The sequence below is a fragment of the Thamnophis elegans genome, chromosome Z (genome assembly GCF_009769535.1).
Source record: "Thamnophis elegans isolate rThaEle1 chromosome Z, rThaEle1.pri, whole genome shotgun sequence".
Lineage (NCBI taxonomy): Eukaryota > Metazoa > Chordata > Lepidosauria > Squamata > Colubridae > Thamnophis > Thamnophis elegans.
Genome location: NC_045558.1, coordinates 126889316 through 126914314, shown reverse-complemented (window position 1 = coordinate 126914314; position 24999 = coordinate 126889316). Strand labels below are relative to the sequence as shown.

The 24999-nt window shown below is 39.9% G+C and overlaps 4 protein-coding genes across 4 annotated transcripts; 3 read left to right on the top strand and 1 right to left on the bottom strand.

Moving 5' to 3' along the window:
- The first annotated feature begins 5493 nt into the window (after window positions 1-5493).
- On the top strand, window positions 5494-6447 carry LOC116521682 (olfactory receptor 11G2-like). The gene has a single exon (XM_032236342.1). It carries the CDS (start codon window positions 5494-5496, stop codon window positions 6445-6447), a length of 954 nt encoding a protein of 317 aa, XP_032092233.1.
- Window positions 6448-7859: 1412 nt separating this feature from the next.
- LOC116521681 (olfactory receptor 11H6-like) lies at window positions 7860-8819 on the top strand. The gene is given in 1 exon segment (XM_032236340.1): window positions 7860-8819. A coding segment is annotated over 1 exon segment (960 nt).
- A 4942-nt stretch (window positions 8820-13761) lies between these two features.
- Window positions 13762-14775, bottom strand: LOC116521680 (olfactory receptor 11G2-like). Its single transcript, XM_032236339.1, has one exon. The coding sequence runs from the start codon at window positions 14773-14775 to the stop codon at window positions 13762-13764; it is 1014 nt and encodes a 337-aa protein (XP_032092230.1).
- Window positions 14776-23514: 8739 nt separating this feature from the next.
- Window positions 23515-24480, top strand: LOC116521675 (olfactory receptor 11G2-like). The gene has a single exon (XM_032236332.1). The coding sequence runs from the start codon at window positions 23515-23517 to the stop codon at window positions 24478-24480; it is 966 nt and encodes a 321-aa protein (XP_032092223.1).
- Window positions 24481-24999: the final 519 nt, after the last annotated feature.

Sequence of the window (24999 nt, the reverse complement as noted above, 5' to 3'; positions counted from 1 at the left end):
ATTTTGATTTGCTAGCCCACTGCCAGCCCAAAATGGAGCCTGGGAGTGTTGTGCTGGGAGGGGCACCACAGGTCGGTCCTTTGCTGTTTTCAGGGCAGCCCCCTGGACCAGAACTAAGCACCCCTGACCTAGAATGATGGAGCCATTTTCTATGAGCAGCACCCCGCACTATTGTCCACATCGCCTTCCACTTTAATTTAAATGGCGAGTGCCCACATGGAAGGCCAAAGCAAAGATGACAAGATACAATAAATGTGAACAAAAAAAAAAACGCCCAGTTAAACCCAGACGCTGCATTTGATCGCATGAAATGGTGTTTGTTGATCCAAAAGGCAGACTCTTCATCTGCAGGGAAAACACTAAGATTCAGCCACATGATTTTACTTTCCACATTTGGAACACATCTACCCATATCCTGGATATCATCATCTATACTGTATAACTTCTTAAATTATTTGGCTAAACTATTGGCATATCTGCTGTCCTTTTTCAATTATTTCATTATTTGGTGACGTTTCCTTTGTCAGGGCCAAACCGATGACTGTCCTTCCTTTAATATGTGGAGTATTAGCACTGCTGTGTCCTATAATTTTCAAATATAACTGGGTGATGTTTCTGCTTGTCATAATATTCTGTATTACAACTTTCAAGTTGCTTCTTTCATCATCCATTGATGTGAATATATTGTATACTTATTTTATTCATTTTATTCTTGTTGTTCATTGTGTTCATTGTGTTCATTTTGTTCATTTTATTTTATTTATTTTATTTATTTTATTTATTTTATTTATTTTATTTATTTTATTTATTTTATTTATTTTATTTATTTTATTTATTTTATTTATTTTATTTTATTTATTTTATTTATTTTATTTATTTTATTTATTTATTTTATTTATTTTATTTATTTATTTATTTTATTTATTTTATTTATTTTATTTATTTTATTTATTTTATTTATTTATTTATTTTATTTATTTTATTTATTTTATTTATTTTATTTATTTTATTTATTTTAATTTTATTTATTTTATTTTATTTATTTATTTATTTTTAATTTGACAACAAGTACAAAGGCAACAAGTATGAAAACACATGAAAAAAATGGCACAAATAAATGGATATAAATAAGCAAAACATAGCCATAAACACATAAAAAGAGTACATATAAATGGGACAGTGGGACAGGGACGGTAGGCATGCTGGTGGCTTATGCATGCCCCCTTAGGGACCTCTTAAGGAATGGGTAAGGTCCATAGGAGGCCGCTTAAGGTAAAAGGTACGGGGGTTAGAGGAACTAACAACAGTTGACATTTAATTGTTAAGTGAAGAATGAAACCGGGGTTGGTTTCCCACCAGGCAAAATTATTTTCTGGGAATTCACATGACATTAAAGTCAATAGGAGGGATTCCTGGGTTTGATTTTGTCTCCTTCTAAACCCAGGAGACGTGGCTAATCACCTCACACCTGTCCAGGGAATCCTTGCTGCTGTTTATTCAAGGTATTCACTCTTCCAACTGCTGTTGATGGCCTCCAGGAACCTTCTTCTGAATCCTCTTTTTTTCTCAATTGTTAATAAGAATTTATAATGTTTCAATGGATGAGGCGTGTTCAACCAGGATTGCCAATAGATGCTTTAAAACTGTGATGTTATTTTCTTCCTTGCAAGAAATTCTCCCCATGCTACTATTTTACTTCGTGTTGCTTAATACGATTCTACTTACTGCAAAAATTACTCATTATTTGCCAGTACGACCCAATCTCATAGCAACAAAGTATTTCTTTTTGTTGGGTTGACTTGTAAGGACATTGGACATTGCTTGTAGCCAAGACTGAACTCATTTGGCCTGATCAGCTTATAGAAGGCAGCCTCAGCCTGATTCGTCATTTGCAGTTGACAATTGTCCTCTCAATGAAGAAGTGGATCTAATGGTAAGTGATCATTACCTATATCAGTGGTTCCCAAACTTGGCAACTTTAAGACTTGTGGACTTCAACTCCCAGAATTCTCCAGCCAGCTTTAAGCCAGTCTTAAAGTTGCCAAGTTTGGGAAACACTGACCTATATGAAGAGAAAACAGCAATATTATTTACCAGAGGCTTTCAAAATCTTTGAAAGATAGCTAATGTATATATAGGGTCCCCAGTTTAGATTCAGTCCCAAAAGTAATTTTTCCATGTTTCCTCCATTCCCACAAACTCTTAAACTCTCATTAAGGTCCTGGAGACAAGAAGATATGAAGAACGGTTGCAGGAATTGGATATGGACAGTCTAGAAGAAAGAAAGACTGGGGGGAGGGATCATGATAGCTGTATTCCAGTATTTGAGGCACTGCCACATACAGGGCAGTTTATTTTCCAAAGAACCAGAGGGAAGGAGAAGAAACAATGGAGGGAAACTAAACAAGGAGAGAAGCCACCTGGAATTAAGGAGAAACCTCCTAACAGTGAGGACAATTAACCAGTGGAACAGCTGGCTAACAGTGGAACAGAAGTTGTGGGGGCTTCATCACTGGAGGCTTTTAAAAAGAGAACGCTCTGAAATGCTATAAGGTCTCCTGTTTGAGCAGACGGTTGGACTAGAAGATCTCCGAGATCCCTTCCAGCTCTATTCTGATTGAATTCATTTCATTTATAATGGTGACTTCTCCTTGGCTGGTAAAATGCACCAGGAAAGATGTGATATGTCATGTCCCGTCTTTGGATTAAAATAGATTCAAGGGAACTGTTGCATAGAAGAGGATGCGAAAGTGATCCAAGGATCCAAATGCCAGTGCTCTTTTTCATTGTACCACAACAATATTTCCTGGGGTATAGCTCTTCTAAATCCTGAAAAACCTCATACTTCCCCCACCCCATATGTATCTCCATACCTGAATTCAATCTCAGTTGTAATCAAAAGATGTAGGAGCCAGTGGGTAGAATGCTGTATTGCAGCCTAACTCTGCCTATAGCCAGGAGTTTGATTCTGACTGGCTCCTTGTTGACTCAGCCTTCCATCTTTCAATAAAACGAGGACCCAGATTGTCTGGCGGTAATATTTTGACATTGTAAAGAGGATGCTGTAAAACAAGAGAGAGAGACAGAGACAGACAGACAGACAGACAGACAGACAGACAGACAGACAGACAAAGACAGACAGACAGACAGACAGACAGACAGACAGACAGACAGACAGACAGACAGACAGACAGACAGACAGACAGACAGACAGACAGACAGACAAAAAGCTGACAGCCATGTGATGGGATAAGCTCCTATTACTTCCCCCAGGATCTGCTAACCTAGCAGTTCAACAGCAAATATGAGTAGATAAATAGGAACCATTTCAGTGGGAAGGGAACAGTGTCCTGTGCACCTGTGGTCACAGAACAACAGAAGTGTATTTGGAGAATATTGACTCCCTCAGCTAAGAAAGGGAAATAAATACCACCCTAAGAGTTGGACAAGACTGGACAGGGGAAACCTTTTAAATTTTACCTTTAAGGGGCGAGTTAACATATTCATGATATTTATTCTTGAATTTCTATGATACTTTTGTAATAATATTGAAAAGGAATAAATGATAAGAAGATACTGGCATTTATTTTATACCACCAATAATGAGGGTTTCTTTTAGTTTTCAGCAAAAGGTTTTTCTTTTGTTTTTTCTGTGAAAGGTCCACAAATGATTTCCTAAAACTTCTATCCTCTTTTCTAACTTGCTCCAGAATTCTTGTGGGAAACTATTCTACAGTTTATCTATTCTTTAAATAGGAAAAAAAAAATAAGCTTTAAATTTTGATCCTATTCTACATTTATTCTATCCTTTTAGTGAACAGATTTCTTCTCGGCACCAGGGTTGTTGGAATTGGTTGGCAGCTAAACTGAATGCCTTGAATTAAATTGTAGATTTTGGCTGTTCCAGTTTGATATAGTGATCAAGGTTCCGGTGTAGAAACCAGAAGATTGTGAGTTCTAGTCTCTCCTTAGACATGAAAGCCAGCTGGGTGACTGTCACTCTCTCAGCTGAGGAAAAATAGGAGGCAGAAGGACTATCAAGTATGTGTTTTTTTCCTCCGGTGGAACTGGTCTATCAGGCCAACCCGTCTATCCAATTATAAGATGGAGCATACTACTTCCACTTTTGCCTTTCAGCCCCAATCCAGGAGCCTTTGCAGGCAGTCGCTTTCACAACAAACTATTTTTTGTTAAATTCATGTTTTACTGACAATGAAATATAGGGAGACTAGTCTAGATCTATTTCAAACTGTTTATCTCTCATCAGCTAGTCATACACTTCTTGGATTCAAAGCCGGGTTGTTTACATATTAGGTAGATGTATTAACCTCTAAGCCACAGGTTCTCCTCCCTTTGTTGGCTATACCAGGGGAGATAAGTCAGAATATTCATGAACTGGCAGAGATATAGTAACAAGGTCAGCCAATGAATACGCATTGTAATAGGGCAGCTAATGAAGATTATTTGGAAACAGAAACTTAAGTAAGAAATCTGGGCATTACTTAGCTATATTAACCTTTGAACTTGGAACTGAAACCAATCTTTCCTCTGCCTGTGTTTTGCCTGTAACTACTACCACATTGGAGAATCCACTGTTGGTATTGTACATTTGTTTATGAGTTATATTGTATATAAAAAGAAGTTAATGAATCTTGCGGAATCAGTTATCTGTGTGTGCTTTCTGGATTGATTTTTGCAACAAACTCTGACAAGATATTGTTTTTTTCCCCAGTGGGACCAGTCTATCAGGGCAGCCTGGTCTACCCAATTATGGGACAGAGCATATTGCTTTCGTTTTCCTCTTTCAGTCCCAATTCAGGTGCTTTCGCAGGCAGTCACTTTCACAACAAACTATTTTTGTGTTAAATTTATGTTTTATGCAGGGGTGGGTTTCTCGCCCCATTCCAACCGGTTCGGTTGGAACGGGGCCGGCGGCGTCCTCGTGCACACGTGCGGTGCATGCATGCGTACTAGTGTCTGTGCAATGCTCCAGCTGCTCCTGGAGGATCGCGCAGGCGCTGTATGCGTCCTGCGCATGTGTGGAAGTGCAGAACTCGTCAAAACCGGGTAAGGAGCGTGGGCGGGCGGGTGCGCCCTTCGCCGTTCCCGGAAGTTACTTACTTCTGGGTTCGCCAACCAACCGGTTCGCAGGGAACGCCGCGAACTGGTTGAAACCCACCCCTGGTTTTATGGCAAAGAAATAAAGAGAGACTAGTATAGATCTATTTCAAGCTATTTAACTCATCTAAATAGCTTGAAATAGATCTATACTAGCCTCCCTTTATTTCTTTGTCGGTAAAACACAAATTTAACATGACTATTAAATATGTTCACTGAGTTGTGTTACTTATAAACTAATATAGACAGGATAAAAAAAATCTAATGAAACAAAACGAAAAAAGCATGTTTGGATTCTTGAGGCAATTATTGGAAATGCATCTGAATGGTACTGCTTTGAAAATGTATGATTCCAATTCTTTTTTCTGATTCCAGATGGAGCTATCTAATGGAACCACAGTCCAGGAATTCATTTTATTGGGTTTGGAGAGAGGACAGGAAAAGCGATTCTATCTCCTTATCCTTTTCAGTTTTACATACGTAATAACTTTGATTGAAAACACCATTATTATCATCCTGGTACAACTAGATGACCACTTAGCTAAGCTGCCCATGTACATCCTCTTGGGAAATTTCTCCTGGTTGGAAATGTGCTATGTGACTACCACCATGCCTCGTATGATCTTTGATCTGGCTTCCCCTCAGGGAATCATCTCCTTCCAAGCCTGTTTCCTTCAGTTCTACGTTTTCTTCTCATGTGGCAGCACTGAATGCTTCTTCCTCTCAGCCATGGCTGTTGATCGCTACTTGGCCATATGCCACCCACTCCGCTACCCAACAATTATGTCTTCAAGAAACTGCTCCAAGCTTGTAGTTGGTTGCTGGATTGCTGGGTTCTTGGGATATGCCGTCCCAGTGACTTTGATCTCGAGACTGTCCTTTTGTGGCTCCAATGTCATTGACAATTTTTTATGTGATCAAGGCCTCCTGTCCCTGGCTTGTTCACCATCAAAAAATGTTTTTTTTATAAGTCAGATTTCCATGAATTTTTTGATTTCGTTAGGCAACTTTGCCTTTGTCACTATCTCCTATGGTTTTGTCATTGCCACACTTATCAAATCCTCTAACCACCACAGCAGAAAGAAAGCCTTCTCCACCATATCCTTCCATCTCCTGGTGGTGATCCTTTTCTATGGCTCTGTGGCAGGAATGTATGTAGCTCCAGGTGGAAAAACTCAGTCACGTACTGCTAAAATAGTCACCGTCTTCTACACTGCTGTTACACCTTTTCTCAACCCCATGATCTACTGCCTGAGGAATGATCAGGTGAAGGAGGCTCTGGGCAGGTTGCTGAGAAGGATGGAGCAAAGACTGAGAGATAAAAATTGATCTATGTAAAAAGGGTTGAGAATGAGAAAATGAACCTGAATGTTTTGTGGTGGATTTTTTTCCCATTTTTTTTAATAGCTTAAAACGTGAATTAAATAGATTTGATTCAATTCCATTAGATTGGATAGGAAAGGATAGGTTTGGATTGCATTGGATTGGGGACTGGACTGGACTGATTCGCGCAGCACAGCAGATTGCTGCACCTCTGTTATTTTACTCACTGGCGCTATAAGAGAAGGTAAGTTTTAGAGCTTAAAATGGGCTGTTCTTGAACGCTGCTTGCCTGCATGAAGCAAAGTGCATGCGCTCACAGAACCAGTTGTTAAACTGGTTGCAACCCACCACTGCCGCATTGTGTCATAAGGTCTAACAGTTTAATAGCTGACTCTGTTCTGATGCATTAATATTGCTAAAGAGCCTCGCTTACTGACTACTGGCAGATTTACTAAGTGTCCCAAGGAAATAACTGGAAACATTTTGACTGGGCAGTTGTTCATCTTTCATTGGCCCTGTCTTGTTCTGGTCTCACTCCTCTTTCCAGGACAGCCACTTGGATCAAGCCTGAGTTTATACTGCACAAGAGTGTAATGTTATGCTTTAAACAAAACCGCTCTGTTCCTGTTGGTATTCATAGTACATAGAATGGGAGACTTTCTTTCTCAGAATCCTGGATATTTGGAGTTTAAATGTAGGCACTATCAAGACAACCATTCCTGGGGATTAGCTCATTTCTAAGCCTGCAAAACTTTATGCCTTCCCCTATCTATCTCAGTCTTTGGGTTCAATCTCAGTTGTAATCAAAGCCACTACCTTTCCCAACATCTATAACCTATACCCTGTTATCCTCCAAGGTTACTTCTACTCCCTGCTACCATGTTAGAGAGGATCTATCTATCAGCAGATGTCAACAGGTGTCTCCTATCATGTGTTGTTCATTCTAAACAGTGTTTCTCAAACCTGGTCATTTTGAAATATGTGGACTTCCTCCAGGCAGAATTTAGGAAGCTGAAGTCCACACATCTTAAAAGTTCTCAAAGTTAAGAAGCACAGTTTTAAATTATAAAAAATGGAATTTAGTACTTGACTACAGATGCAATAAAGGCATCTGAGGTTTGGTGCTGCTTAAGCATTTTGTTCATGGCAGCTTCCACTGAATGCTAGTCACTTTATCCACTGAAATATAAAGTGAAATTCCATTCAGTTTATGCTTTCATAACATTATTGAAAATGGTCCAGTGTTAAAAGGCACTGGGACCATTCTTGATTTTTTTTTAATGATATCCTTAGAAGAGACCATTTCTTCTGAATTTGGTAATTCAAGGATCAGACATTTTAGAAATCTGTCACAATTATATTGATATATTTGACGATCTTTAATAACATATAATTATGACTCCTTCTTCTGATTCCAGATGGAGGTGACCAATGGGACCACAGTCCAGGAATTCATTTTGCTAGGCTTGGACAGTGGACCAGAAAAAAGGTTCTTCCTCTCTATCCTTTTTACTATTATCTACATCAGCACTTTAACTGAGAACTCTGCTGTTATCATGCTGGTGCGTGTAGATGCACAAATGACACAGCTCCCCATGTACAACTTTTTGGCAAACTTCTCCCTGCTGGAGATCTGCTATGTGACCAGTATGATGCCTCATATGCTCTTCGATCTGGCTTTTCCTTGAGGGATCATCTCCTTCCAAGCCTGTTTCCTTCAGTTCTACTTTTTCTACTCCCTTGGCAGCACTGAAGACTTCTTCCTCTCAGCCATGGCTTTGGATCGCTATCTAGCCATCTGCCACCCACTTTATTATCCAACAATTATGTCTCCAAAGAACTGCTCCAAGCTTGTGGCTAGCTGCTGGATGGATGGCTTTTTGGTATATACTGTCTCCATAATGTTGGTCTCTAGGCTGTCCTTCTGCTGCCCCAATATCTCTGACCACTTTTTGTGTGATCAATGGTTCCTGTTCATAGCTTGCCCTCCACTTGGAAATATTCCACTTATCCTCTTTTCCATGAATATTTTCATCATATTAGGGAACTTAATCTTTGCAACTATTTCCAATGGTGTTATCATTGTCACATTGATCAAATCCTCTAACCAAAGTGGCAGGAAGAAAGCCTTCTCCACCATATCCTTTCATATCACAGTAGTGACCCTTTTCTATGGTTCTGTGGCAGGACTGTATGTAGCTCCAGGTGGGAAAGATCAGTCGCGTGCCTCTAAAATAGTCACCATCTTCTACACTGCCGTTACGCCTTTTTTCAATCCTATCATTTACTGTCTGAGGAACAATCGTGTGAAGGAGGCCCTGGGTAGGGTTCTGCAAAGGACAGAGCAATGGCTGAGAAAAAAAAAGATGACAATATGAAAAGATGAGAGGAACAAGAAAGCAAAGCAATACGTTCAAAAATATTTATAGTGCATTCTTGGTTGGCTTTTAGAACAGCTCAAAAGCAAAAACCTTGATTGGATCTTATTCAATTGCAATAGGTTTGGATGAATTGGATCAAATTGGATTGGATTGGACTATGTGAAAAATGTCAAGGAACGTATTCCAGTAGAAAGATTTTCTCTTTGACTTGTTTTATGTTAGTGAATCTCATGGCTGAAAATTAAATAATAAAGGCACAAGGTTTGGGGAAATATTGAATGAAAGAAAAAAAAATACCAACTCTGTTTCCCGAAATCTTAAGTTCATTTTTTTACCATGCTTCCTGCTAAGTCCTTGCACCTACGACCTCGCACTCGCTGTCATCCGGAAAGAGCTCTCATTGGCCCCAGTAGGAGAATCCAAGGCACCCCATTGGTTAATCGTCTAACAGCTCGGGGTATAAAAGAGACGGCAGTTGCTGTTCCTGTTGTTACTGCTCTAGTTGTGATTAAAAGCAGTTTAAGCAACTCCATCTCTGTGTCTTCCCTCAGAGTTCAGGATTGAGCACTTCCAATTTTAGCAATTATTTTATCTGGTCTGTTCTTTGAAATGATGTAGTGAAATTAAAATATCTTTCATCTACATATATAAAAATGTCTTTCCGCGTGTGTATTTTCCAGCATAACTCAACCAAACTTGGTACACAGAAGACTTACTCTCTGGAAAAAAATACTGTGGGGGTAAGAGAGGAAATAATCCTGTATTAAACAGTATTACAATAAATAAATACCCGGGCAAATAAATACCCAGGTTATCAGCTGGTCGTAAATAAAAATGAAATAGACCTTCTGTTCTTTGGCATGGTGGGATGAATCATATGACTTTCCAGACAAGCAACAGGTGTGCATTTAGGCATACATGGATGCTTATATCTATCTACACATGACTGTTTCATGTAATGATTTTTCCTGGCATTTTTCCAAAGTTATTTGCCATTGATTTTTTTTTTAAATTCCATAAAATTAGCTTTAAAATAACTGAACCCACTGAGTGCTATCAAACTAGATGAATGGGTCCCAGAGCAGGCCTCTCTCCTTTCATTGTGTTTCTTGAATTGGGGCGGGGGAGGAAAAAGAAGATCTCCTAATGTAGAAAATACCAATTTAACTAAGAGGAAAATGTAGAAAGGAGCATAAAAGTTCCAATGGAATAATGAGCATCCCGGAAAGAACAGGCACAGATAAAGTCTAAGATAATCCATGAATGTGAATGACCCCTACAAGAGATCTCAAAATAAAATAATTCTGACAGATGGAATTGAAGCAGGACCGCCAGAAGGATTCAATGTTAACGCACAAGGTAAATAAAACGTGTAAGTAAAGTTCTCCAACTAGACCAGTGGCGCTCACTCCTATCATCATGAAGAGCTTTGAGAAATTGGTCTGTCGGCACATCATTTCTGGTCTTCCGCATACACTTGATTAACACCAGTTTGCGTGCAGAACAAATAGATCTACAGAGAGCGCTTCACGCTGCTCTGACTAATTTGGAACAAAAGTGGAGGGCGGGGGCTATGTGAGGATACTTTTTGTAGATTTTAGTTCTGCATTTAACACAATTCTTCCACATAGACTAGTGTCTAAAGCTATGAACCTTGGGCTTTCTTATTCAATTTGTCTTTGGATTATGGATTTCCTATCTGACCGCTCTCAGAGAGTCAGATTAGGTAATCATACCTCCTCAGCCCTTATTCTTAACACTGGTACACCACAGGGTTGCGTGCAGAGGTGGGCTGCAGCTACTGCTATTGCCGGTTCACTCAGGGACGCACTTCAGGAGAAGCATGCTATGGGTGCATGCTTCATGCGTGCCATGCACATATGCGCAGTAGTAAAAGAAAATTCTGCATATGCACAGAAGCAAAACCAAGATGGGGGTCCCTATGGCGCCACCGATACAACCAGTTCGGGGGCATGGCAGGCCGAGTCACTACCTACGCAGCCAAACCAGTCCGAACCAGTAGGAACCCACTTCTGGGTGCGTATTGAGTCCCTTACTCTATACTCTTTATGCAAATGACTGCCTTCCCACTCACACCAATAATACTATTATTAAATTTGCAGATGATACAATACTGGTCAGATTCATATCCGGGGTGGATGAGTCTGCCTAACAAGATTAGGTGGACCGGTTGCTTTCGTGATGTGGAGACAATAACTTGGTTCTTAACACCAATAAGACTAAGGAGCTTATAGTGGACGATAGAAGGAATAGATCAGACATCCAGCTCTTGCTTATCAAAGGAGACAGAGTGGAGCAAGTGGCCAGTTTTAAGTTTCTGGATGTTATTATAAAAGAGAACCTGACCTGAGACACTCACATTGCATCACTAGTCAAAAGGGCCCAGCAGAGATTATACTACCTGAGATTTCTCAGGAAACAGAAACTGAATGAAAAACTGCTGGTGACCTTCTACCACTGCACCATAGAGAGTATTTTAACTTACTGCATCTGTGTGTGGTTTGGCAATTGCACAGTGACACATAGGACAGCGCACCATAGGGTCAACGTCATTGCCAAAAGGATCGTTGGTTGGAAAAGCTCTATGGTTTCCACTGCCTTAAGAGAGTTCAAAACATTCGTAAAGATCCATCTCATCCTGGGCATCCTTTCTTTGAACTATTACCATCTGGCAGACGGTACAGGATAATAAAAACAGGGAAAAATAGGCTGAAAAACAGCTTATAACCCAAGCATAAAGTATATTGAATTCTACTGTATAGCGTAATGCTAATGCAGTATCAGGGGTTTTCAATTCAATTGTATAGAATGTGAAGGATGAGGGTTTTTGTTTTATTTTTTATAGATTTCCTATGTATGATGTACACTGAAGATGGCATTTAATTTCATTGTATGAAGTTCAATGACAATAAAGTAAACGAATGGTTGTCTCCAAGACACCAAGAGGCTTCATGCAATTTGTAGTTTGTAGTTTTGTAGTTTTATTAGAATTTGTAGGCCGCCCTTTTCCCTGAGGGGACTCAGGGCGGCTCACATAAAACTAGGAAAGGGGGAATACAGACAACAAAATAGAGACATATCCTAAAAATAGTAAGCAACATCCATACAACATTCGGGAGGGGCAACTATCCTTATCCCCAGGCCTGACGGGCGAGCCAGTTCTTCAGGGCTGTGCGGAAGGCTTGGACGGTGGAGAGGGTACGAATCTCCACAGGGAGCTCGTTCCAAAGGGCCGGGGCTACTGCTGCCTACAATTTGCCTACAATGACATAGCAGAATGGTCAATAGCCACTGGCTAGCCCCTTACTTTGTTGGTGTAAAGAGGCAATCTGGTTGGGGGAACAAATCAATAATGTCTTTTCCTATGGGGGCAAAAACAATCCTTGCCATCTGGGATACAGCTCTGACAAACCTTACCTTGGACAATCCACATTTCATTATCATAATTTATGTTAAGCAGTATAATTGAAAAGTATGGAATATTATGTGGATATATTTTTCATTGAGAAAGATGCAATGTTAATGGCACATTCCAAAGGTAAACCTCCTTGTTTTAAGAAGAAGAATTGTGATTTTTCTTGCAACATGTTGAATTATTTTTCTACGTTTCCTTATGTTCTCTGCACAGATGATGTTACTTAGCCTGGTAATGAAACGTCTTCAGGGAAACAAGCACACTCAGAGAATATCACGAACTCAACTGTACAACCCCAAGCTGCATATATTTTATAATATTGACATTCTATTTTCTTTCAGGTTGTAGTGCATTCATGGAAATAATTAACCTCTTGTGTCATTGTCTCCTTACACCAACAAAGTAATTGGCTGTAACTGGTCATCATAGAAAAATTGGATGTAGACTTTTGGAACAACAGTAAATGTAAGCATGGGAGGACTTTATGTAAATATATTGACTAGCTTGTATTCCAGTGATCCTGTCAAGAACCAATAAATTAGGAAATCTAGGCAGCTCAAATGAACATAAAAGTTTTTTGCAAGCTTATGCTCTCTACAAGAATCTGAATTATTACTCATCAAAATAACTGATGGTAGATAAGAGTCAAAGGAATTCAAGGTTGGCTGGACTTACCGTATTTTTTTGGAATATAAAATGCAACGGAGTATAAGACGCGTCAAGATTTTGAAGAGGCAAATTCAAAAACATGCAAGTAGATAAATAGGTACCACTTCGGAGCGAAGGTAACAAAACTCCATGTGCCTCAGTGTATAGTGATGTCAGCCACTTTACCACAGAAGTGTCTTTAGACAACTCTGGTTCCCTCAGCTAGGAAACAGAGATGAGCACCATCTCCTAGCGTCAAACACAACTGAAGAAGAGAAACCATTTGTCAGGGTTCCAAATAGCATTCAAAATTAAATCAGAATCCAAGGTAAAGTATTGCTCAAAGTTCCAATTTATTAAGAGAGCTATGTTGGCACATCTGGGAAAACCTGAATCTGAAGCGTCTCAGTTTTCCCAACCAGGTTAAAGTTCATGATCTTGCCCCCACACCCACAAGTCCCTCACATGGTCCAACCTTCCACTGCCATGCTAGCAGTTCCACTCATCCAGTTCCAGTCAGGTGCAGAGGTGCCAAGATAAAGGATGACCTTGGCATTCTAGAAAGGAATTTTATTTTGGCTACATAGCATTTTACTCCCCTCCCAATTCCCCACTATAGAAACAGCATAGTAGAATATTGGAAGTGTGGCAGGCGAAAGATCCAAAAAGAACTTGGCTGTAGGCCTGACACCATTACCTTTACCTTTAGTGCCTTATTAATGTTGCATTTGAATTGAAAATAATAGGATTATAATTATGAATCTGGATCTGTCACCTGAAAGTTAGGATGCATATATCCCTGAAATCTACTTCTGTAAAATAGACTTTGAGTGTATGAGATTTTGCTAACAAGGATTAACAACAGTGATAATAAAGGCTGGTGATTCGATTTCTCCTTTCCATTCCTGTTGTCACGATGTGATCTTTTTTTCTTAGCCATTGCTCCACTTGTCTCACCAACCTGTCCAGGGCCTCCTTCATCTGATTGTTCCTCAGACAGTAGATCATGGGGTTGAGAAGGGGCGTAACTGCAGTGTAGAAGACGGTGACTATTTTAGAGGCACGCGACTGATCTTTCCCACCTGGAGCTACATACAGTCCTGCCACAGAACCATAGAAAAGGGCCACCACCATGAGATGGAAAGATATGGTGGAGAAGGCTTTCTTCCTGCCACTTTGGTTAGAGGATTTGATCAATGTGACAATGATAACGCCATAGGAAATAGTTACAAAGATTAAGTTCCCTAATATGATGAAAATATTCATGGAAAAGAGGATAAGAGGGACATTTCCAAGTGGAGGGCAAGCTAAGGACAGGAGCCATTGATCACACAAAAAGTGGTCAGAGATATTGGGGCCACAGAAAGACAGCCTGGAGATCAATATTATGGGGACAGCATATACCAAAAAGCCAGCCATCCAGCAGCTAGCCACAAGCTTGGAGCAGTTTTTTGGAGACATAATTGTTGGATAATAAAGTGGGTGGCAGATGGCTAGATAGCGATCCAAAGCCATGGCTGAGAGGAAGAAGTCTTCAGTGCTGCCAAGGGAGTAGAAAATGTAGAACTGAAGGAAACAGGCTTGGAAGGAGATGATCCCTCGAGGAAAAGCCAGATCGAAGAGCATACGAGGCAGGGTGGTAGTCACGTAGCAGATCTCCAGCAGGGAGAAGTTTGCCAAAAAGTTGTACATGGGGAGCTGTGCCAATTGCGCATCTACACGCACCAGCATGATAATGGTGCCGTTCTCAGCCAACGTGCTGATGTAGACAATAGTAAAAAGGATACGGAGGAAGAACCGTTTCTGATTCCCTTCCTCCAAGCCTAGCAAGATGAATTCATGGACTGTAGTTCCATTGGTCAGCTCCATCTGGAATCAGGAAAAAGAAACCGGATAAAAGAATTCTTTTTTTTTTCCTTTTTTTAAAAAAAAAGTTTTATTTTTTATTTTTTGTTCTCTTACATACAATTATAGGTATACATTCACATAGTTTTTCTTCTTCTTTACATTTGTCATTCCATTTGAAAGGTTATAATATGCAGTTTGGGTTGCTTTATTTAGCACCCCATTGCCCTGTTTTAATACCACCTTATTTTCCCTTTCTTTTCTCTCTTCCTCCCTTCTCTACTTTCTTCCTTCTCCTCTCCTTTCCCTTCCTTCTTCTCTTACCTCTCCCCTACTCCTGCTCTTCCTCTTCCACTTCCTACCATCTCTCCTTCTCTTTCTCTACCTTCCACCCTCCTTACCTTACCTCTTTCTTCCTTCCCTCCTCTTCCTCTCCTCCTCTCTTCCTTTCTTTTTCTGTAGTTGTAGGTGTCTCTTTCAGCTCAATTTTTGTTTTGTTGGGATGGCAACCCCCCCTTTTTCCCATGTAATAGTGTGTTACCTGTATCTTCCTCTTACCTTCTTTTCTAGATTTCTTTTTCTAGCCAGTCATAAAATCTTCCCCATGTATTGAAGTACATCGATTCCTCTTTATCCTTTTGTTTTCAAAGTCAACCTGTTCAGGATAAAACATTCTTAACAATTTAAAAATATATCTATTTCAGCAAAGGATTTTAAAATGGAATAGAATTACCAAATCAACAAGAAGGAAATGTTCTGGCATTGTTTATATGATCTAAGAAGTTCCTTAAGTAAATGCTCAAAAGAGTGTTGAACAAACAACTGGTAAGAGAGGCGTCTGGGAAACTTAGGAACTCATCTATAATTCTAAACAGAGGGAAATCATTCATCAACTTAAAATATAAAATATAAACTTCTTGTAGTTTTTTCTATCACCAAAGCCTTTTGAATGTTATTACTAAGTATCATAGTATCATTATTAAGTATCATATCATGTTATTATTAAATAATTGCTATTTCATCAACACAACAACTGTCTAGACCAAAATATTTGACTTCTGTACTAAACTTCAGATGTTTCATCACAACAATAGCCAAAGTAAACTATGCCATTTAGCACGGAATGTAAATGAAACATATAGGAGGAGACATATGTTAATAGATACAGCTTTAGAACTGCCCCCCTTAACATTACAGCAAGTAACAGAAGCCTACTTGCAGTGTTGGAAATGTTTCCAAAGAAAGATACTTTGATTACAACTGAAGTTGGACTCAGAGATGAAGATGTAGAGGGGAAGAAACAAAGCTTTGTGGCCTCATAGGAGACCTAATTTCCTGGATGGAGCTGTCATCTTGCAATGGATGGCAGCACCAGCAATTAAACATAAGAGAGAAATTCAGCCTTCCATGATAATGAGTCAGAATCGTTCCACTCAATGCACTATGAAAGTTCCCCCAGATCAGATTGACAAACAGTCAACCATATTTTTTGGAGTATAAAACACACCTTTTCCCCCCTAAAAGAGCATGGAAATGTTGGTGCATCTTATACACTAAATACAGCCATTTTTGGCCTCCCGGAGCCCCACCCCCACATCACATTTTTCGCAAAAACTGGGGCATTTCTGCCTTCCCCCAGCCCTGCTGAAGCCTGCAGAGTGCTTCTGTCCAGGCAAATAACAATCACTTACTATTAGCTCTGTTTCTTCTCCCAGATGACAGGAATGCGGGTGGAATCCTTGATGTTCGCCTCAACTGAGAAATCAGGCTTCCATAAGACAGTCAACCAAACTGAGATCAGACACAGTATTACAAACCAACCTTATGAAGAAATATCTTGGTGCTATGAGATCCTGATTGGGGCATCCTAGAGGATTAATAAGTTACTTTTGCAGTAAGCAAGACCATGTCATACAACATGGATCAAAATATTGGTTTGTACAGGATTAATTGGTTGGAATTAATCTGTTGTGTGTCATTTATAGCATCTATTGGCATTCCCAGATGGACACTCTTTACCTAGTAAAGTATTATAAATTGTTATTGATAAATTTTAAAAAAATAGAATACAGAGGAAGATTCCTGGAGGCAATCAAGAGCAGTTGTAAGGAGGAATAACTTGGATAAATAACAAGAAGACATCTCTGGCCACCAATCTTGGGTTTAGAAGGAAAGAAACTAATTAGGAAAATCAAACCTAGAAAGGTTCCCAAAGGAGATTTAGTGCCTTATGGATTTACAGGAAATTTTTATGCCTGGGGGGAATCCCAATCATGTTTTTACTCTTCAATTACAGTTAAAAAAAAATCAATTCTTTTTTTAAAAAACACTTTATTTATTTTTTCATTTTAAAAATATAAACATTCCATCTTTCCTTAAGCAGTGTGCTGACTGGGTACAAACATTTATATGCAACATCCTTCCACATATTATAATACATTGAACAGCTAAACATTGCAAACATCTTCATTTCCTTTTTAATATATCTTCTAATAAAGATAAAATAATAACATTAAATATAGTTATTCTCATCATACTAATACTAACAATTGTCATTTTCTCTTGATATATTGTCTATTCTTCTTCTTGCCTTCTTTTATTTCCAGTTTCCTTTTTTATTCTCTTACCATTGATAAAACACTTCCCATATCATATAACAATCAGTTTGTTCTTTCTCCTTAATTGCTAATGTTAGTCTCTTCATTTCTGCACATTCTAATATTTTCCTAATCGCCTTCTTGCCATTAGGAATCTCTTCACTTTTCCAATATTGTGCAAATACGATTCTAGCTGTGGTTATTATATGAATAATTAAATAAGCATTCTATTTATTATACATTTCAGGTAATATCCCCAACAAAAGTTTTAACTCAATACGTTGTTTTATCACCTTTTCCAAACATATCTTTATTTTTGTCCAGTATTTCTTTGCTTCTCCACCTGTCCACCATGTATGATTGGTGACTTGGATGGAGCAAAGATACAAATTGGACTCTATCGACAAAGAAGAACAATTTTATGAGCAATATTTTGGATTACAAGAGGAAACTAGTATAAGTGATAAAGGAGAGGCAAAACGATGAGAGAAAAATCAACCTGTGCTCTAAGAGTGGGATTGGCCATGTTTATCAGCATGTCTAGATAGTTCAAAGAAGATAATTTCCATAAATTAGCAGCAAGCTCTGTTCTAACATTTGCTAGCCTTAAACCCCAACAAGGTTCTTAGTCCTTTGGCCAAATTAGGATCTGAGCCTAAAAGATAGATTAATCTATTTTTATTTATGTAAAGTCCTTGACTTATGACTACAACTGATCCCAACATTTCTGTTGCTAAGTGAGACATTTGTTAAGAGAGTTTCGCCCCATTTTATGACCTTTGTTGTTCTTAAGTGAATCATTACAGTTGTTAAATTAGTATCCCATTTGTTAAGTGAATTTTGCAGCATCCTCATGGACAAAATTCAGACGCTTGGCAACTGACACATATTTATGACAGTTAAAGTGTCCTGAGGTGATTTTTTGCAACCTTCTGAAAAGCAAAGTCAATGGAGAAACCAGATTCACTTAAAACTGTGTTAATAACTTAACAACTGTAGTGATTCACTTAACAATTGTGGCAAGAAAGATTATGAAATCTCACTTAACAACTCAGTTAGCAAAAGAAAGATGAGCGTTAATCAAAGATGCCTAGCTACTGAAAACGTTAGTCAAAGAGCCTCCCTTTTCCTGCCCCCTTCAAACTTTAGCTTATTTTACTGATTTTTATGCTTCTCCTGGAAATTCCTAGACTGGCTGAAGACCTGTGGACAAGAAGAGAGCAACTAAAGGCTGCAGTGTGCAAATGCCTTTAGACAAGAGTATTTTGCCTAGTAGTTAAGGTGTTGGCCTAGAAATCAGGAAAGCTTGAATTCTAGTCCCATCTGGCTGGGTGACTTTGGGTTAGTCACTCTCTCTTAGTCTGAGCCATTTGGACTAAGGGTTGAGGTCAGTGGTGGAACTCAAATTTTTTACTACTAATTCTGTGGGCATGGCTTGGTGGATGTGGTGTGGCTTGGTGGGTGTGGCTTAGTGGCCGTTGCAGGGGAAGATTACTGCAAAATCCCCATTTCCTCCCCATCAGCTGGGACTCTGGAGGCAGAGAATAGATGGGGGCAGGGCCAGTCAGAGGTGGTATTTACCAGTTCTCTGGCTGCTACCGGTTCTTCAGAACTGGTCAGAACCTGCTGGTTACCACCTCTGGTTGAGGTTGTGCAGGGGGAAAAAAGCAGGAAGGATTAGATACATTCACCACCTTGAATTGTTTATAAACAGTAACAGTAAAAATTCAAATAAGTAAATAAAAATAAATAATAAGATATTTTGGTTCCCAGTCACCAAACATTCGGTTGCCGGAGCATCCATATTCTGCAGGTACACATGATAATCAAGAGCCAACCAATAATGGAGCGGAGGGGAAAGTGAAGATTTATCACTTTATTTCTGATCAAAAGCAAAAACCTCTACTGAATTTAATAATAGCAAAACTGAAGAGCTAAAGAAAAGCACTGAGCAAGATTGGCATTCTATTTTCAGGTTACAGGTAATTCTAAGCATAGCAAAAGGCTTGGTTACAAGTTCCTTTTTCATCCTAGCACAGGTATAAGTAAGAATTGCTCAGTATGAATAGCACATATTCAAGTTGTGCTGTTTGGCTTAGAATAATATGTGTACATGTGCTGTTCAGGTATTTTTAGTATGACCTACATGACCTAGATTCTTGCTTGTCCCTCAGCCCAAGCTGCAACAAGCTTCTAGATACTGTTCTAACCACATCCTGTTCACCTAGCTATAGTTTCTTTGAAGGATCTGCTTTCAGCATTCTGTATCAAGCATGCAGATCTTGTTCTGTTCTAGCTAAGCTGCTGGAAGCTTCCTTTTCTGAGTTTCTATGCAGACAAGATGAAAGAAGGATGAGAAGACCCAAAGATGCTTTTTTTTCCAAGAGGTGTTTTTTATTTTTCTTGAAGAAGTTCCTTCCATTCCCTACCATCCAAGTCAGAGCTGAAAAAGCTTCTTGGATGAGAAGCGAAACGCCTTCAGAGAAAAAAAAACAAAGAAAGTCCAGTTGTGACTTGAAAAAAGCACCTTTGGGTCAACCGTGACCTGGATGCAAGCAAGGGTGGGCTTCAAAAATTTCAGCAACAGGTTCTCTGCTTGGTTGCTGGGTGGGCGTGGTCATAGTGGGCGTGGTCTAGTCAGCCTCCTGCATCATGGCAGAGGGGGCGTTTTCGCCTTCCCCAGGCTCCAGAAGCTTTCCTTGAGCCTCTGGGAGGACAAAAACTGCTTCCCCCGGGCTCCTGAGGCCCTCTGGAGGCCAGAAATGGGCCTCTTTCTGGTCTTCCAGAACTTACAGGAGGCCTGTTTCCCGCCTCCCTGAGCCTCCATGCGGTCCCTGCCTTACCGTAGTTTTCAGATTATAAGATGCACCTTTTTCCCTCAAAAAAGAGGGTGAAAATCTAGGTGTGTCTTATACACTGAGTACAGCATTTTTGGCCTCCTGAAACCCCACCCCTTTCATCAAAATGGGCATGCATAGCCTTTAGGAGGCTTTCAGAGTGCTCCTGGGGGCTGGGGAGGGCAGAAATGAGTGAAAAACCAGCCATTCTTTGCTCATTTTCCCCCCCGCAACCCTCAGAAACACTCTATAAACCTCCTAAATGCTATACATGCCCTTTTTTATGAAAAACAGGCCCATTTTTGTGAAAAATGGGCCATTTTGGGGAGGTCTGCAGAGTGCAAAAACTTTTTTTTTAAAAAAAAATTGCCTCTTCAAAATCTTGGTGCGTCTTCTACTCCAGTGCATCTTATACTCCAAAAAATACGGTACCTCCCATCCAAAACGGGCCAGGGTGGGCAGGGCCAGCTAGGGTTGGGATTTGAAGTGGCCATAACGTTAGCTGCAAGTTCTAAAAAACCCGGGCAAACCTGTAGCAACCCCCCCCCACTCCCCGCCTCGATGACTGAGAATCTCCATAGACAGATTGGGAAGAATTGAAAAAGATAGGTTGTTTGTTTTTTATATGCAATGCTTTGAAGATTGGGGTCTCAGAACCTCATACACTTCAAGAAACAACCATTTCTAGGAATTGCCCTATGTTTCATCCTTGATGGCAGAGGAGCCTGTCTCTGAAGAAAAGATGTTTTGGAGACTAATGAAGTGAATCCTTTGGGATACTTTCCCAAGAGAAACCAGATATATAAGAGAGATCCTCATGATCTAGACTCTTGTCCTTTCTTCTCCCCACTGAGTACATCCCATACACCAGCTGCTTTCATGTGCATGGAAGGGTGCACTGCAGCCAATGAAATACAGAAAGAGACAACAGAAGACGGGGGTGATAATGGACAAGCAATTATCTAAAGAGAAGAACTTGGCCAAATAGGTATTATTTAAATTCTTCCATGGCTTAAAACAGAAATGTGAACATAGGGGACCATTGTGTAGCCTTCTGCTTGCCACAGATACAAAAAAAAAAGGTTGTGTGATATCTATTCCTTTTTTCTTTTTTCTAATAAGGAGGATCAGGAAACTAAATAACACTAATAAATATTTATTTATTTTAGCATATTTACACAAGTGCTCCATGTCACAAACATGTGACTCTGGGCAGCATGCAACACAACAGTGAAAAACTCCATCACAAATCTAAATCTAAACAATCATCAAGTGTTTTGCACACACAAATACGGTTATGCTTGAAACAGACAAAATACTTTAGGAATGGTCTAGGCAGGAATTACTTGTGGTGAAATTTATAGAAGGGACGTAAATCACAAGTATGTATCTACAGTAGATATGGGATTCTTTAGTTATCCACCAATTTATAATTATGGTGAGTACTCTTTGGATTTTTTCATAGGGTCAACTTTCTGGAAATAAAGCTGGCTCAGGAAATCCTTTGGTTAAAGGAAAGAATATAAGTAGGTTTGTTTCCACATAGAGACACCGCTTATGAGTTTTGTCCTTGAAGTGGAAAAAAATAAAACGTTGATTTTTGTGTTTTACTGATTAGACTGATATGTTTTTATAGAAATAGTCAGTTTATATTATTAAGGAAAAACAAAACGTTGTGATGTTAATGCTTTATTTTACCGCAATAGTGGAAGTCAATGTTTCTTCTTTACTTTTCCCCCAGTTTTTCCTCATTTTTTTCTCTCCCTCCCCCCCCCCAACCACTGTGTCCTCCTATTTACTTTTGTATATTATCTTATAGCCTAATAAAAATGTTAAATGATGAGGAAATGTTTCTCCAAATCTTGACACATTTGTTGGATTTGACCAGACACTTGGCTTGATGCTCTATTCAAATGACGTTTCTCACAGATCTTAAGTGACGGATTCCCTCCTTTTCTGTCTCTCCTGGATTAATTTTAAAAAAAGTGAAAAAAAAGAAAAGATTACTATTTTCCTCATATTTGGGGCTAGAAAGGGGGAAAATTCTTGTCAACTTCACAAAGGATTTTTTTTAAAGGCTGTTCATTCAGTGTTCTAATTGCCAGTATAAAAAATGAACTTCTTGAGAAAAAAATGACAGTGGGGGACAAGAACCAGGGATCAGAGCAGTGGTGAAATTCAATTTTTTTTTTACTACTGGTTCTGTGGGCATGGCTTGATGGGCATGGTGTGGCTTGGTGGGCAGGGCAGGGGAAGGATACTGCAAAATCTCCATCCCCATCCCAATCTAGGGGAAATATACTGCAAAATCTGCATTCCCACCTCACTCTGGACCCAGCCAGATGTGGCATTTGCCAGTTATCTGAACTACTCAAAATTTCCGCTACCGGTTCTCCAGAACCTGTCAGAACCTGCTGGATTTCACCCCTGGATCAGAGGAGCTAGGATATTCCCGTAACATACAGTAACTGTTTGCCAGTTACTGACAAGGAACTGGAACACATTATACAAGCCAGATAGTATCAGTTGGGCAGGTGAAAGACAGGAAACCGCCTTTGAAAGACAAGTGGTACTGGCATTAGTTGCTGGTTTAATGTGTATTGATTGTAATAGCATGCATTCTCATTCTCCAGAAACCATGGGTGGCTCATGTTTTCATCAGGAGAAGCTGGAAGAAAGGAAATCAAGGCTTCCATAGGTTGAATCGTGGCTGCTGTCAAAGTTAATTCTACCCCAGAAGAATTTGGAATCTCTTTCTGGATAAGACTGCTTCATAGGCGTTTGGAGGGGAAAAATTGGACCATTGAGAGTTACAGATTCAGTAGCATCCATACAAAGGTCAAAATGAGGACCCAGTTGATGAGTTCTTAAAGATCTACCATTTTTCATCTTAAAACTCTGTTAAATCTTTAAAGTTAAAAGGAGTACTTTGCAGTGTAATTCCAACTCCGATCCTAACTCAGCTTTGAACTAGCAGATCAGCAAATTTTAATCCTGATAGGGAAAAAAATATATTTGTAGATCGGAGTAGAATTGTGGGGTCCTTGGTGCTCTCTGCAATTTGTAGTTTTCTGGCAAACATTTCATTACCAAACTAGGTAACATCATGAATGCTCTTTGCAGATGTTAGCTAGTTTGGTAATGAAACGTCTGTCAGAACAACCATCAAGCTCAGAGAGCACCAAGGATCCTACAAACTTTAGTCCATGTGACATTTCTCAGCAAAAAAAAAATTTTTATCTACAATAATATTGAGGGATGATATTCCAAACATTACAGAACTTGGGTATTCAGGTGTAAATTCTGCTATATGTACTATATGTTGAAAGATGGTGACAGCAAATAGCACCAAAGTCCAGGAATTCATTTTGGTGAGCTTTGGAGATGGGCAGAAGAAACGCTTCCTGCTCCTCGTTTTTTTCACTACTCTCTACATCCTTACTTTGGCTGAGAACATCATCATTATCACCGTGGTAGTACTGGACACCATCTTGGCCCGTCTTCCCATGTATATCCTCCTGAGCAACTTTTCCTGGCTAGAGATGTGTTACGTGAGCACAACAGTGCCTCGTATGATCTTGGATCTGACCTCACCAAACGGGACCATCTCCTTCCACGCCTGCTTCCTTCAGTTCTACATCTTCTTTAGTCTTGGGGCCACTGAGTGCTTTTTCCTCTCAACCATGGCCTTGGATCGCTATTTGGCTATCTGCCACCCACTACGCTACCCCTACATCATGTCTCCCCGTTCCTGCTATGGCCTGGTGGCTGTCTGTTGGATTCTTGGCTTTCTGTGGACTCTAATCCCAGTTGTTCTGATCTCCACGTTGGATTTCTGTGGTCCCAACATCATTGACCATTTGTTATGTGATCCTGGACCCATCATTTCCTTGGCCTGCTCTCCATTTGGAAATATGCTCCTTCGCTATCAATTTGCAATGAGCGCCCTGCTCATCTTACTCAACATGTTATTTGTTGTGTTATCCTACAGCGCTGTGGGTCTCACCTTAATAAAAGCCACTCACCAAAGTGGCAGTAAGAAGGCCTTCTCCACCATATCCTTCCATCTCATGGTGGTCACTCTTTTCTACGGTTCCGTAGCAGGAATGTATGTAGTCCCACCTGCAGAAAGCCAGTCAGATATCACAAAAATTGTCACTGTCTTCTATACTGCCATTACACCTTTTCTCAATCCCATGATCTACTGCCTGAGGAATGATCAGATGAAGGAGGCCCTGGGCAGAGTGAAAAGAAGTAAGGTAACTGTACTGAGATTTAACACAAATAAACGCTAGAAAACTATAAGAAAATAGAACAAATATAATTAACCACCAAGGCTATTGCTGGCCCACCTGAAAACCATCACAGATCCTCTATTATCCCCCTTGCAATTTGGCTACCAAGCTAATAGGTTCGAGGTTCGAGGTTCGAGGTTCATTTTATTTATATGCCGCCCTATTCCCAGCGGGACTCAGGGCGGCGCACAAACCCAAGGAGGGGAAGGAAAACACAAAAACTACAACAAAAAGTACAGGGCATTTAAAACAACCAACAGCCACACAATTCGAGAGGGGAAGGGAACTCATCGACCCCAGGCCTGCCGACACAGCCAGGTTTTAACAGCTTTTCGGAAGGCCTGGAGAGAGGTGAGGGTCCAAATCTCTGCGGGGAGCTCGTTCCAAAGGGCCGGAGCTGCCACAGAGAAGGCCCTCCCCCGGGTAGCGGCCAGATGTCATTGGCTAGTAGACGGAACCCAAAGGAGGCCTAATCTGTGTGATCTAATGGGTCTTTGGGAGGTAATTGGCAGCAGGCCA